The following is a 14,340-nucleotide window of genomic DNA, read 5'->3' on the forward strand; positions in this document are numbered from 1 at the left end:
ACATCCTTTATCTGGGAGCTAATAAAGATGTAATGTGCAAGCTTCAGCGAGTGCATAATTCTGCCACCAGATTACTGTGTCGGGCCTCCAGAACCGCCTCGATCTCCAGTTTGCTGAGGAACCTACACTGGCTCTCGGTCGAGAAACGGGTTATGTTCAAGGCCCTGACTTACATGTTTCGTATCAAGCATGACAGAGCCCCTCGCTATTTGCAACACTTAGCCTGTCCCTACGTACCTTCTCACACTCTTCGGTCCCCTACACAAGCCAAATTCCAGGTCCCTAAGGTCAGACTCTCCCGCACAGGTGGTCGTTCCTTTTCGTATTTAGGTCCTGTACTGTGGAATGCTCTCCCTCTGTCTCCGTATTCAACCCAATCTCCTATTGTTCTGTAAGTCACTCAAAACCTGGCTTTTCAGCAATTAGGTTTCTCTCTCTCCTCTGCTGTTCCCAGATAGCCCCGGGAAACCCTTTTTGGGTGGCTGTTGCGCTGATATATAAATTTAAATAAATAAATAAATGGTGATGTGGTTTGTGCAGCAGGTGCAGATGGTGCTTCTAAATACATGTGGGGGAATGGTTAAGGAAAGGCATGAAGAATTCAATAGGACTACAGCTGAAAGCGGCAACAGGTGTGAAGGAGAGAGATATATCTAGGATGACAGGTTTTCATGTTATCGCTGTGGTAGTACAACTCACATTGCTTCCTCGCCTCGTTGTCCTGCTATTGGGAAAACATGTGTTAAGTGTGGCAGAATAGGACATTTTGCCAGGGTGTGTCGTGATTTGAGGAGAAGTAGTAATTTGGGAAATAAGAGTAAGGTATCGTACCTTGCAAGTAGAAGTGTGTGATGAAGGAACGTGGGAACATGTAAGAGGGTGTGTGAATGAAGGTGAGGGAGTCAGAGGGGTGGTTGTGTCTATTTCTGATTGGGTAGCGGAGAATATGGAGGAGGAGGGAACTCCCAAAGTGTGTTGTGAATATTAATGGTGTTGATTTAGAGCTGATGGTGGATTCTGGATCACAATGGACGATTATCACTACTGAATATTTCCTTCATATATCTGGACGTGTATGGAGCGTGGAAGGTCTGAAACCTTCAGATGTCATTGCTGAGAGTTTTAATGGGAGTGTTATTGACATTGTAGACTATGTTGCTACTGACATCCTGTTTAAAGGAAGGTAAGCGATAATAAAATTGTATGTGGCACCTAAGGGAGTGCCTGTCCTTGGTTGGAAGGATCAGTGGAAGTTGGGAATAATTCTCAACCCAAGGAATCGGGAACCAGTTTTGATAATAAAAGAAGGGAAAATTGATAGAGGTATTGTGGAAAGTTTCCCTTAAGTTTTCATGGAGAGGCTGGGAAAAATGGAAGGTTATTCCCACAAAATCAAACTTAAATCGAATGCTAAGCCTGTTATACAGAAGTTATGCAATGTACCCATCAATGTGAGGGATAAGCTCAACATATTGCTGGGAATGGTGAGTGAGGAAGTGATCGAGAGGGTGTCTCCCCTAGTTTTGGCACGTAAACCAGACAAGACTCTGTGTAAACAAAACTGCTACTATAAATCAAGCTTTTTAAGATATGCGATTAACAAAATGCCTCTGGATATCATCTGGATTGTGTACAGTCAAAAATATATCGACAAACAGGTAAATAAAATAATTTGGCCATTATTATGTTTGTCACAAGCTTTCTAGAGAAATTTTCCCTTGTTGCTTGTAAGACACCCAGACTGGTAACATACTCCCTGTTGCGCATTGATGTCATTTAGCAATACTTATTAATTTTTTTACATATTTTACCACACTTTGTGGCATTGCGCAGTGCAGCCACAAACCAGGCACGAACTGGCATCTGTGGTTTCTAGAGAGTGGCAAATGTTAGGCTGCCAGTGGAACACAGTGTATCTCGGGGGCCTAAGCAGGCTTCCCAGAGAACAGGGGAGATAATTCCAGATCATTTGTCTCACCTAAAGTACAACACAACACCAACAGACCTAAATCTCCCACCCACAGAAACCATTCCCAAAGTAAGTCAATACCATTGCTGTTGTTTACGTGATGGTTCTCCTCATCAAATTTCAAGGAAACTTCTGAGGCTGAAGAATACTAGCAACCCAGAAAATGATTTGTGTTAACTCTATTGTCATTATGCATCTTGTGTTGTCTGTTTGGTATGTTTAGCACAGTTCACATATGTTTTGGTACTAGGGGTGAAGGGTAAAGACAGCATAGCTGGATGGTTACATGCGTTGCCAGTTTTAATGGAAAAAGATTTGTACGAAGTATAATTAAAAATTGTATTAGTCAGCTCGCCCCATTAAAATACCAAAAAAACGCTTAAACCACATTCTACATAGGAAAAACAATTGCCAGGTCAATATCTTAACATTGCATGTTAATTCTAAGTTTCTTTAAAGCTTCCTTGACACAACTTTATATTACACACATGGTGTCTGTTAATCCCACCAACCAGGAAAACTTGTGTCTGGTAGTGATTTACTATTTCAATAAAATGGGTCTTATATTTTACTTTTTAAGGTTATCATAACGATGACATAGCAGAAGAAAGTGCACTTATTTTTAAAAGCCACCCAGAATGTCTATAAAAATGTTTCCTGCAAATACTTGCAATTCCACAACTCCAATCCTTTTTCTGAACACAACTCAGGCGCTCTCCTATTTAAATGCCTTTACCATCTAAATGTTTAACTTGCCACCACTTCTGAATTCATGATAATCTGCACTCTGATGGATCATGCAGCATTCCCTACCACTGTACAGTGAAGCTAAAAGGACACCAATGGAAAATCAAGTAGCATATGGACCAAGCAAGACGAGAAACGAATGCTACTTGCTTATTTCAGGAAGACAGTTTACAGTGCAGCTCTGGACGTCAGATGAAAACATGCACCACACATCACGGACTCCATATATATCTTACCATCAGTTTGCTTACCCATTGCACACAGTAAGTGGTTGAGTGCTTGACAGGGTGGGCTGGGCGTCTGTGTGGATTTGTCACAGCTCAAAGGCACGGGGCTGCGGTCCGTTTCAGAGCAATAGCCACTAGAAGAGTTTGAGAGCACAGAAGACCTCATGAACATGAACAGTGGTGATCTCGTGGTAAACGGACCGGGACTGCTCGGTGGCCCTGACGGGCTGAACGGGTCACCAGAACCCAGAACATTACCTGGGGGCAGGTTCTGTAACGAGGGCGGGGCCACCGATGCCAGTCGCCGCGACCTCGGTGGTGGTCGCTGGTGGTCCCTTGCTCCACTTTCATACACCGACTTTAAATCCGATGGTGGCTTTGCCATTGGGTCGAATATTCTGAAAAGCAAAGGTGTTGCGTCAGATATCAGATTAAAAGAAACAAGACTCAAATATTGGAACATCAACACATACCAGGAAAGACAAACAGTTAGTTCCCTGGGTTGGCCCAAAATAGGGCCATGAACTTTTCTACAACACATTCCGCCCCCACACATCTATAAGATTTACGGAGCGGGCTTGTGGGGTAGCGCACATCCATAAACTGGCACGCTCCGCACCTAGAACAATCTCAGAGACAGAAGCAAACAACGCCACTTTGCCAAGACCTGTACAGCCGGCTCTCTAGTTCACGTCGGAAAGGAACTACTTTACTGTACAATGGCTTAGCTACCGTACGCATGTTTATGCAAACGGGAAAGCCCAAGAGCACAACGCTTGTACAATATCCTCTTCCCCTCGTGTGGATGGCTGGGATCAGAAGCTTTTTTAGAACCCTTCACCTAGAATGCATGGTGGTGCACAGACCAGCTGCAACATGACACCCTCTTTTGCCATTGCCCAGGTGGGAAGCTCCCAGTCAAGACCTGTGTCTGGGAGAACATTACTTTATAGCGGCTGTGGCTTTATAACAGGCAGGCACTATGGGCCTCTTCCACATTAATCATGCAAAAAGTGTTGAAGAAATAGGTCTGTTGGATTTTCATAATGTGCAGCAGATGCCTTTTAGTCTCAGATCGTTAAAAAACTGTCTCTAACTCTAAAGTGTTATAAAGTAGAATTCAAACCTGCGGATCAAGGGTTGCGGCGTGACAAAAGTGTGACGTCACCATATACACTGTCAAAGCCATGAATGTGATGATTATAAAGCGCTGTTTACCAGTTGGTTGTATTATACTCCAGCTAGGAAAAAAAGGACAGAGCAAGCTGCTAGAGAACAAAAGTCCCAGACAGAATACTGTTCAAAAAAGCTGTACAAAAGCGAGAGCATTTCACTCTTCTGAGAAGGCACTAACAAGTACTTGTTTCCTGAAAACAACGGAGCTGCGAAAATGGCTGGGCCCTTTCTGCAGTACCACGGAAACGCCAGTGCCTGGGCCGGCTGCAAACCTCTAGACCGCCGCAGGCCAGTTACAAGTTTCAGACAAATTACCAAGTCTGGCTGGACGGTCAGGAAGAGGCTGCCAGATGCAGTGCTCGAGTGGAGACGAATAGTAGCGCAGAACGCGCTCGATACACTTCCTTACACCACGATGATGCTGTTAACCCTTCACGACATCTTTAACTCCATTTAAATAAATTACAATGTTATATTCCGGGCGTCAAATGAGCTGGCCCTCAGTCCTAAATAAACATACATCGCAGGAGGGTAAAAGAGCCCAGTTACTGTACATCGTGTCTGTGCAAATACTGCACATACACTAATGTATGTTCATGTTCGCTCAGCTAAAGCGGTTTGATCAACCTCAGACCATCACATGGAAGGTTAGTCCATGAAAGAAGGACGCCATATCATTTAAATGCCTTAACACCCAATCTGTCCCTCTCCAACCTTCAAAAACTGCATCGAACCTATCCCCAGCTCACCGACCTTACTTGCCACAGGCATTACATGTGAAATTGAAGAGACTGGACAACCAACCAAGCGCCTAGAAGATCAGACTAGCGCCAAAAACAATAGACTGAGACTTAAACCTGGATCGATAAACCCAAACACGTATGCAAACAATGGCACATCCCTGGATGAATCATCACTCACACCCACAACAACCACACGTACGACCCACGATCCCACCAAAACTGGTTGGTGGATCGCTTCCCTTAGAAAGAAAACACACCGGGTAACCCGCTGCTGAAAAAACTCAAAGAGCAGCGCAAAAACGCCACCCCGCGAAAAACACTTGAGGGGAAACTCTGAGATAGTAAGGAGAAAAGCAAGACAGAGAGGGATTCCAGCAAGCAGAGATAAGACTTTGTACACACCATGCATCAGCAGCACATCACTGGCTCAAAATCTACCAACACCATTATAGCCATGCGCACACAAGACACACTGTTTGTAGATAGTGGACAATCCTAAACTCCCCTCCCAACAATGAAAACATACTAGTCTGGGGCAACCCACAGTTTGTCAATACTGAGCGGAGGACTCCAGTTCAAGGCGAAAATATACCTCATGAACAGCACAACTCCGGGCCATAAACACACAAAGCAAAAAACAGAGATGTTAAAGCGTGATGATCAGCGAATTGCATATTCGACAGCAACACATACTGTGACAGTCACAGGTCATGCAAATCACTCATTACATCCACGTGTCCCATGTCCTTTGCGTGTATTTTACCACTGTTCTATTTTACAAATGAAGGACGGGGCGTTGATTCAAAGTGGAGAGGAGCGACGGAGATCCCGAAAGGAAAAGAAAGGGACTCCTGTAGGGAACCTCGATGGGTCAGTGGTCGTGGCTGGTCAGTAATCCAGGGGAGGGGAAAGGGGGCATTGGGATGAGGTAGGGACTTCTAAATATGCGGGCGGTGGGGGGACATCGGCGCTTAAATGGTGGTACAGAGGCAACTGCCAGGGGATAGCTTCTAAAACGAAGAGAGATACACAGTATGAAGGAGTATACCAATTAGTTATTCCAATAGAGGGGGGCCTCGTGATTGCCAAGGGGGCGCGGTATGGGAGTAGGAATTGCCGAGGGTGATTGCTACATATAGCGCAGTAGTCAAGACACCTCTCCTTGTAAAGTTTCAACCCTCACTTTAATATAAAAAAAAACATCCGTTACAAAATGAGAGCTACTTTCTTAGATCATGAAACTAAGTGCTGACCATGAGCGGTGATTCCAAGGGGGTGCCGACTTCCAGTAGGCAGCAGGGTTCAGTGAGTCCGATCCAGGTGTTGACCATGAAAGGGGGAGGGTAGAACCAATCACTGGGAGCAATGATTCCGGCGGGGCGGAAAGTGATTCTTGGTTGAAGGGAAAGAGATTCCTGGAGGTACAGCGACTCCCGTGGGTTGGTGTTCAGTATCTTGCAAGGCCCCTCCCACTAGCCTCCATCAGTAAATTTGCTGAGACAGCAGCTCCGGGTCTCTGCGAAGTCGGTGTTCATGGCAGAAGTAGAGTACTGAAAACCCGGCCTGGGCAGACTCTCGAACAATGGAGCGAGCACCTCATGCAGCAAGCGTCCCGTGCTCCACTGTGTCCCGTAAAGATAAGGCGCAACTTACGTTTCCAACTCACGAGCCTATCGCTCGAGACACAACAAGAAAAAGCCGCCTGCCGAGGCGCGAGACAGAAACAATAACAAGCTACAGGAAGCGGCGCGTGAGGACAGCTCTCAGAGGAGGTGGGCGGGGGCTCCCGACCAGCAGTGGAGTCTATGAAGCTCAACCAATCATCGCTAACTGACAGGAACCCTACAAGACCGGCCGTGCCTGCAATTGGTCCTAGCTGTTCGTTGCAACTGTCAGGAGGTGGGACCAGTAAAAAGTCTTGGTCAATCGGAGCAGTCACCGTCGGGCAGTCGCCCCGCCTACTCCGCTTTCTGGTTTCGCTGGAGCCCATTGTTTACAAACTGTCCTCACACGCACTTGGCTGGGAGTCGCGCGAGAGTGAAGTCCTAGTTTGTTTCCAGTAACCGGCCGCGCTAAATGTACAGGGAGGAGGGAAATGGGGACACCAAAAGGACGCCGAATGGGGCTACGGGAGGCGACGTTAAACGCTGAAAGGACAAACGTGAATCACAGCTGTTGCTCTGCGGAAAAGTCGCTTGGAAGGGGCAATTCTTTGAGTGGAATTGGCAATAAAAACAAATCGAGGTTACATAAAAGGGACCTGCAAAAAGTGTAAAATAACCCGAGCACTACCTCCTAATCTGATTTTCTAGGCTCAAAAGTTTCGATTTCCGTTTGCCCATGTACAAAAGAGCAGTTAGTGTCCACATAAGCGGTCTCGACATTTCGCTAGTACAGTCTCACAATCAATACAACACTGCAAGGTGGGTGAGACATTTTACGAACATAACACGGGTCCCTGCAGCTCTTCCGACGCAGGGGGTCTCCGACCATTCTGGGGGCCCTGAATCCTTCAGCCCAATGCAAATGAATATCTGTGAGATATGGGAGTCCAAGGGGCCCCTCCTCAAATTCTGCGAGGGGGGGAATCATTTTGCATTATGCCACTGGAGATGCAGTGCATTGACGCGATCTTATAGCCTTACTGCCCGCCATAGCGGGCTTTACCATTAACCCTTTCGCTGCGGCGGGAATTCCGCCGCAGCGCTGGGGGGGGTTTGGGGGCAGCGCGGTGGCGCGGTGCTCATGACGGAACCACTCCGTCATGAGCCGCGGTTGAGCTGTGCTCATGACGGAGTGGTTCCGTCATGACTCCGCCCACTGCGCTAATCGCCCGCACAGGCGGGGAATTAGCGCCGCGTGGGCGGCGCGGCCGCCAACGGCCGCAGCATGACGGAACCCCTCCGTCATGAGCACACGGCGACCGTGGCTCATGACGGAGTGGTTCCATCATGAGTGGGGAAGGGGTTAAAGGTCCGTTCTAGTATTAAAGGCCCGAGCCGTAGGAGAGGTCCTTTAACAAGGGAGCAGGCCTTTAATGGCCAGTATAGCCTGCTATGAAGGGCTCTAAGGCTATTAGAACATTCCGTCCCAGAGGGCATAATGTTCTAATTAGTAAAAAAAAGGCCTCACGGAGCCCGAGGCGGTTGACATAAACTCTGGCTCTTTGAGGCCTTTGTTTACAGCAACAGCTGTGAAAGGAAAACATTGGAATGTGTTGATACCCTGGGCTTCTACCAGCCATTAGAAGCCTGAAGTCTTCAATGGGGTGCTCAACATTCCAATGTTCTAATATAGCCTTATAGCCGGGCTATACGGCTATTAAAGGCCCGCCCCAGCGTTAAAAAAGGCCCGAGCCAAAGGCAAGGGACTTTAACAAGCGAGTGGAACTTTAATAGCCGGTATAGCCCAGCTACGAAGGGCTATAAGGCTATTAGAACATTCTGCCACTAGAGGGGAGAATGTGCCAACAAATAAAACAAAGGCCTCTTGGAGTTCAAATTCCCTCGGGCTCCAAAGGCCTTTGAAAACAATATTGGAATGTTGCTTTGCGGGCCTCTACCGGCCCGTAAAAGCATGGAGCACTCTATTGTCTTCAATGGAGCTCCCAGCATTCCAATGTTCTAATATCTCAATATCTACTTTAACCCCTTCGGTGCTCATGACGGAACGGTTCCGTCATGAGCCACGGTTGAGCTGTGCTCATGACGGAACCGTTCCGTCATGACCACGCCCGCGCAAGAAACCGTCAGCACAGCGGCGGAATTTGCGCAGCATGGAAGGGGTTAAAGAAGTATTTACACAGGCATTTGCTCCATATAGAAAGAAGAGTGAGACAATACACATTTGACAACCATGGTGTGTGGCTTGAAAGCACGGCATTAACTTTTTCAAGAGGGCTGTTACTGGAAAATATTAGACTACCAGTTAAACTTCCCACATAGCCAAGCCCTGCCCTGGGGCAGTTCATTAAACTAGCACAAGATCTATGTAGAAAAAACTGGAGTCTAAATTGCAGTCTGCGTTAGCTTTTTTTTTGTGGAAGACCTATTAACACATTAAATGGACTTTTGGGCGGCACCACGGTCATGCTTGGATGACTTTCCTATGTTTCTCACTCCCTGCTCCTGCTATAATGGATTTCCACGCTATTCTGGGGTTTGTGCTAGCTAAGGAGCATTTTCGTTTTACTGTGTTTTAATGTATAGCTTATACCATTCAGTGCTGTTGTCAGACTTTGCATTTCAGTAAATATGAGTACTCATTTCTCTCCCTATCTCTCCTTGATCCATCTTTCCTCCTCCCTTTATAAAAAGCCAAGCGTCGCAGAGCTCATCTCCAAGCCCCCTGCATGTATGTATGGGTTATTTTTATAGCATGAACCTAGCTAAAAGGCAGCATAGTGTTGTTCAAACTCGAAAGCAAGCTTAAAGTCAATGAGCAGTAGCAGAGGAAGCTGAAGTGTGGATGGTTAATGCACTTAGATGTATTGTTCTTCAAAGAGGTGTGCATTCAGCTCTTCCCTAAATTGGAGCAGTGTTGCAGCGGTCGGTCGTGATAGAAAAGCCCTGCTGTCTTGCTTCTTTTTTTTCTTTTTTATACTTCTTAGTGTGCAGTTTGATAGTGTCCTGTCTGGGAGTGTGCTGAGAACCACCAGAGATGGTGAGCTTGTCTGCAAGATAAATAGTGATGCTGGCCATCGAGGCTTTGTAAATGACAGATGGTTTTGAAGGTGGTGCGAGCCAGCAAGTGAAGCCAATGAAGAAGCAGTCATGAAATAGCAAGTAAAAATGTTAAAATATTTAAGGATTTCAAGATGTCCGCTGTGGACGAACACACACTAACTCATGCTTTAAGAAAATCCATTCATAATCGGATTTTCACAGATGCATGCACATCCATGTTGGTATTTTTTAATACATCTCTTAGACTGTAAGAAAATGCATTCAAACGTACACAGCAAGCAGACTTTTGGGGCGCTGGGGTGGGCGGGGTAAAGCATTGCCATTTCCAACTGGTTTCAAAGGCGATACCTACTTGCTTTGTCAATGTGTGTTATTTACTTTCCTCATTATGTGACGCTGTGATTGGTTCAATCAATTACAAGTATCAATTATTGTTGTTTATTCTAACTGTCTGTAGCAGGAAAATGAAGCAGAGGGTACAGTTGCCAGATGTGTCAGTGGTCAGGAGCAGGTTATCCAAACTTTAATACTCACGAACTAGCAAGGCTGTTAGCTTTCTAGCCAGGCTTCTTGTTGCACATTGGACGTTAACCCAGGGCTTTATTTGTCGTTACATACCTCCTCCACGTTTTAACCATGTGGGAATTAATGTGCACAAGAAGGTAACGCTCAGGACCAGCCTTGGGCCCAAGGCGCCAAATATTCCGAGGGGCGCAACAGGGAGCTACCTGGCTTAATAGCATGCAAATAGAAGTTCCTCCCCCCCACTCGGTCAGATGGAATTACCAAATAAAACCCAGGCTCGCCAACTCAGTGATCATTCAAAAACGAGAAAAACAAAACTGCTTAACGCCAAAAATTCCTAAAGAAGTCCATTAAAATGTAGAAAGTGCAAGTGTGTTTCATTCCAGTGCCCATTTACGCGCCCTTTAACCGTGTGTATATCTAAACGTGGGTATTTGTTTTCTAGACAGCTTCGACCTTCCTACAGAAAGCTACCAGAGATGTGGAAATCCCATGCTGCCCTCTTGTGTACACTCTCGGATCAGCCGCCTGCACTCTGAAACTACTTCGAGTTTCTTAGGAAGCAGTTTAACTCTCCCAGCCTGCAGGGTTGCCTCCTCCCCCTCCCCACCCCCCACCCCAAGTACAAATTGTTTGGGGTCTTGAAGACCTACTACGCCTGCACCCACAAGTTTATGTCAGGATTGTTGCTTACCCGTCGCTAACTGAGCAACGAGAGTGTGTGTTTTTTGTGTGGCGGGGGATTTAATACGTAGCCTAATCCCTTCAAGAGTCGCGTGCCGTTTTAGTGTGCTGTCTTCAAAAATTCAAGGAGTGTCGTCGCAAAGGTCATCGGCGAACACTAGAGACCGGCTAAAAACGGCCATAAATACCCCCCTCCACCGCTTCCCCACACACAAAATACTATCCACAGTGAATTCCGCGCGCCGCTAAAGCTAGTCGCACTTTCTACTGATGCCAAGTTTCAAGCGTGACTAGTTGAGCCGGTCCCGTGTTTTTTCTTAGAATTCTGGAACGTGTAGTCTTATTTAACCTAGTATAAAACCGTAAGACTACATGTCATAGAATTCTAAGGAAAAAAAATGGGGCTGAATAACTAGTCACGGGCGAACCATGGTCATGACATCACTCTCACGCTTGTTCGCCCGCCTATATTTTAAAGGAGATAAGGCGTCAATTGAGTAATAGCAAGAATACCTTTACGAGTATATGTTCCAACCTGCTACAGTCCCGTGGCTTTCATTTAAGATGCTGTGCATTCTGGGATATGTCGTTCTTGTTTGCTATAACGACTAAATTACAGTTTATAACGGTTTGTACTATAAAAGCCGGTGGTGGCACTTGGTGTACTGCCAACCTAGCGAACTATGGTACCTCACGTGGTTCTGTCTACCCATACATATGTTGTGAGGAGTGGCCTGAAATGTGTTCTAATGGCATTGTTGCCGACCTTGATTTTTGTACACCGCGTTTCGCATTTGACAGGAAATCGTGCGATTCTTGGGCAATCACTTAACCTGCCATTGCCTCCAAATGCAGATATGACCAAAAACATATGTACTTCAAATGTGCATAGCGCATGTTGAACGTAAAGCGCTCCGTTGCTCTCCACCTAGGTTCATTGTTTATACAACTCGCCGATGCCCTTACCCTGGCCGGTATTCAACCACGGAACAACTCATCTGTTGCTCTTTGCAGTAATTCCGAAAGTCGCGAACGTCACAAATTTAACACTACAGACAAAAAACAAAACTGTCTCGCATAAGGCGGATGCTGCCGGGGCTTCCACTCTATGCGAGAACAGTGACGCTGTGTAATAAATAGCACGCTCCTGTCAATATTACGACTTATAAAGGGCTGCACGGGAAACAATGTAACACTTTGGGAAACACCGTACCACCGGGACAGGTGTGCCATGCTAGTGCCGCGGCAGGCACTGACTATAGATGCCTGGAATGTACCATTTGTTCTCCCTGGAAAATGTTTATTTGGTGAAAAAATGGAGTTGGCCACTTCCGAGGTGCCATATTTCGTATTTGTATTCCATCTAGCTCCCTGAAGTACCCGAAAAGGACATTCCTGGCGCGGTATAAAAAAAAAGCACCACTCGGAAACAAAAACAGAATGACAATTACAGGAGCAGACCTGTTGTCCTTTGTCGCGTGCTTCCCGCGCACTTCTACCGTCTGTGCGAGCATAGCTCGGAGAAGTTGCAAAGTGCGTGGGACTAAGGGTGAAAGCCACTGATATCGGGCCGAGGGTGCCCTAAGTCCTCGTATGCCCGACCCGTGAATGCGTTCTGGGGTTCAAGAGGGGTGTGGGGCTGCAAGCTGGGCGTTGGAAACTGCACGCTGTTAGCGCCTTCCCCATAGTATGTTTAATAGGTATTACTATTACCCGATCCAACCGGGTACTCGTTTCCTTGATGCAGAGAAGCTTGCTGGGATCTGCACCTGCGACATTCAAGCAGTTCTCAGCAGTGGGTGCATCGCCCACTACGCATTTATTTTGCAGCTTTACTTAGCGCGAACTCGACCCGTTACATAACACAAGTACACGTTCCTTTGTTGTAGGGGGCAGGAGGTTAAATGATTGCCAGAATCACAAGACGTTGACTAAACGAGGAGACTCGAACCTGGTTCCCTAGCACAAAAATCGGCGGCTCTGGCCCCTGTGCCACATCTTCGCCCATTACAACTCCTCTCCCAAACATTAACAAAATAATAACCCCAGCTGCCCAACGTGGGCATTCACAGGAGAAAAGTACACGGTATTGGGAAACATATCCCTACCAGAAAACTCCAGGTGTGACAGTAGAAAACAGACGTGCTTAATTTGTGCCGGTGGTAACAGGTGGTGGGCACCGGTACTCATTTTGGAGGGACAACGACTTAATTCAAACATAGAACCAGAACAAGAGAACGCTGGCAATGGAGCTGAAGAGAAATACTAGTAAACTGCGGCTGAGAGAAAAGAACCAGCACGAGTGAGATAGGAAACGTATGCGGTGAAAGAAAGACTTGCAAGATGGGATCAACAGCCAGTGTGATATTCGGTAACCCCATTTGCGTGCTTCTACGAAACATCCTATAATGAATTTGTATTTTTATATAGTGCGAACCTGGCCCTCAGTGTTAGAGCACTTTACAACAGAACTAGATTACGTTACAGGTTAATAGAGAACACAAGTGTGCGTGATCTGCCCAGCATCGCAGGATGTTGAGCCGAGATTCACTCACGCCTGTTTCAAAATCGGCAACACAAGACTGTGGAGCGCATCTCCTCTTCGCAGTTTAGTTTTTTAACCCATTCAGCAATGCCACCCTTACCACGCTTTGAACGTGCTCCACGAGAGATGTCATGGTAATAAATGCCTCCTCCTCAACGGTGGGTATGCTGTAAAAGTGTGTGTGTGTGTGTATATATATATATATATATATATATATATATATATTAGATACGTATAGATGGATATCTTCATAGTTCCGCAAAGAGATCATGTAAACATAGCAGCATGACTCATCTTCCCTCTGGAGACTGGAAATGGTGACTTAGCAGACGGTGGCAGGACTGGCGTCTGGCGGTCGGGTGCGTGCGTGCGGTCACTGCTGCCACAGAGAGGCGCTGCGGCGCTGCCCTGTCCAGACGCTGGGCCTGCGGGGAACAAGACCAGCTCAGCCGCGAGCGCGCTGGCCCGGCACGTTGCCCTCTCCCAGCACCGCTTCGGGCTGCGCCAAGACACAGAAACCGACACAAAAGTTACAAAGTCTTAGCCGGCCCCCGTGAGACGCCTCCGAAAGTCTTAACATGGGCGCCCTGTGTCTGACCCCTCACCTGCTGGCTGCTGCGCGGACCCCGGCGGGTCATGACTGCTCCGCTGGGTGAGGCGGCCCCTTCTGCAGCCTGAGGGCGGGAGGTGCCCGGGCAGAGGCGCCCGGGTAGGAGGAGCCGCGCCGGTGTCAGCAAAAGTCAGGGAGGCTGCAGACTTCGCGGCGCTCCTTCCGCCTGCTGTGGCCCCACCCAGCCCCTGCGCAGTATCTGTTCCATCCCACTCCAGGGTCTGCCTCTCCCTCCTCCTGCGCCACAGCCCACCCCTTGCTGGGACAGCCCTCCTGTCCACCTGCACCAAAGCCCTCACTCCAAGACAGCCATGCCCACTCCCTCCACGTGACCTCGGCCCTTCCTGGTACACTGCCTACCACCTGCGCAACATCCCTGCCCATTCCCAGAGCAGTCCGGCCCATGCACGCATCCCTGTTCCTTTTCAG

General features: G+C 47.4%; 1 protein-coding gene across 4 annotated transcripts in view; it reads right to left on the reverse strand.

The window, feature by feature from the left end:
* BCL2L11 (BCL2 like 11) overlaps positions 1 to 14,111 on the reverse strand; it is a 178,868-nt gene extending 164,757 nt beyond the window's left edge. Inside the window, exons 1-2 of one of the 4 annotated variants that reach the window (XM_085611810.1) lie at positions 13,907 to 14,111; positions 2,968 to 3,341 (exon numbers count right to left, since the gene is read on the reverse strand). In XM_085611810.1, coding sequence (XP_085467936.1) covers positions 2,968 to 3,328 — 361 coding nt within the window. In that variant the 5' untranslated portion in view covers positions 3,329 to 3,341; positions 13,907 to 14,111. Of the gene's footprint in view, positions 1 to 2,952; positions 3,342 to 6,115; positions 6,596 to 13,906 lie in introns of those variants that run through there. The other 3 variants (XM_085611808.1, XM_085611809.1, XM_085611807.1) reach the window with 3 other exon arrangements.
* Between the last annotated feature and the right edge of the window lie 229 nt (positions 14,112 to 14,340).

This window comes from Triturus cristatus, chromosome 6, assembly GCF_964204655.1.
Source record: "Triturus cristatus chromosome 6, aTriCri1.1, whole genome shotgun sequence".
NCBI classification, from domain to species: Eukaryota; Metazoa; Chordata; class Amphibia; order Caudata; family Salamandridae; genus Triturus; species Triturus cristatus.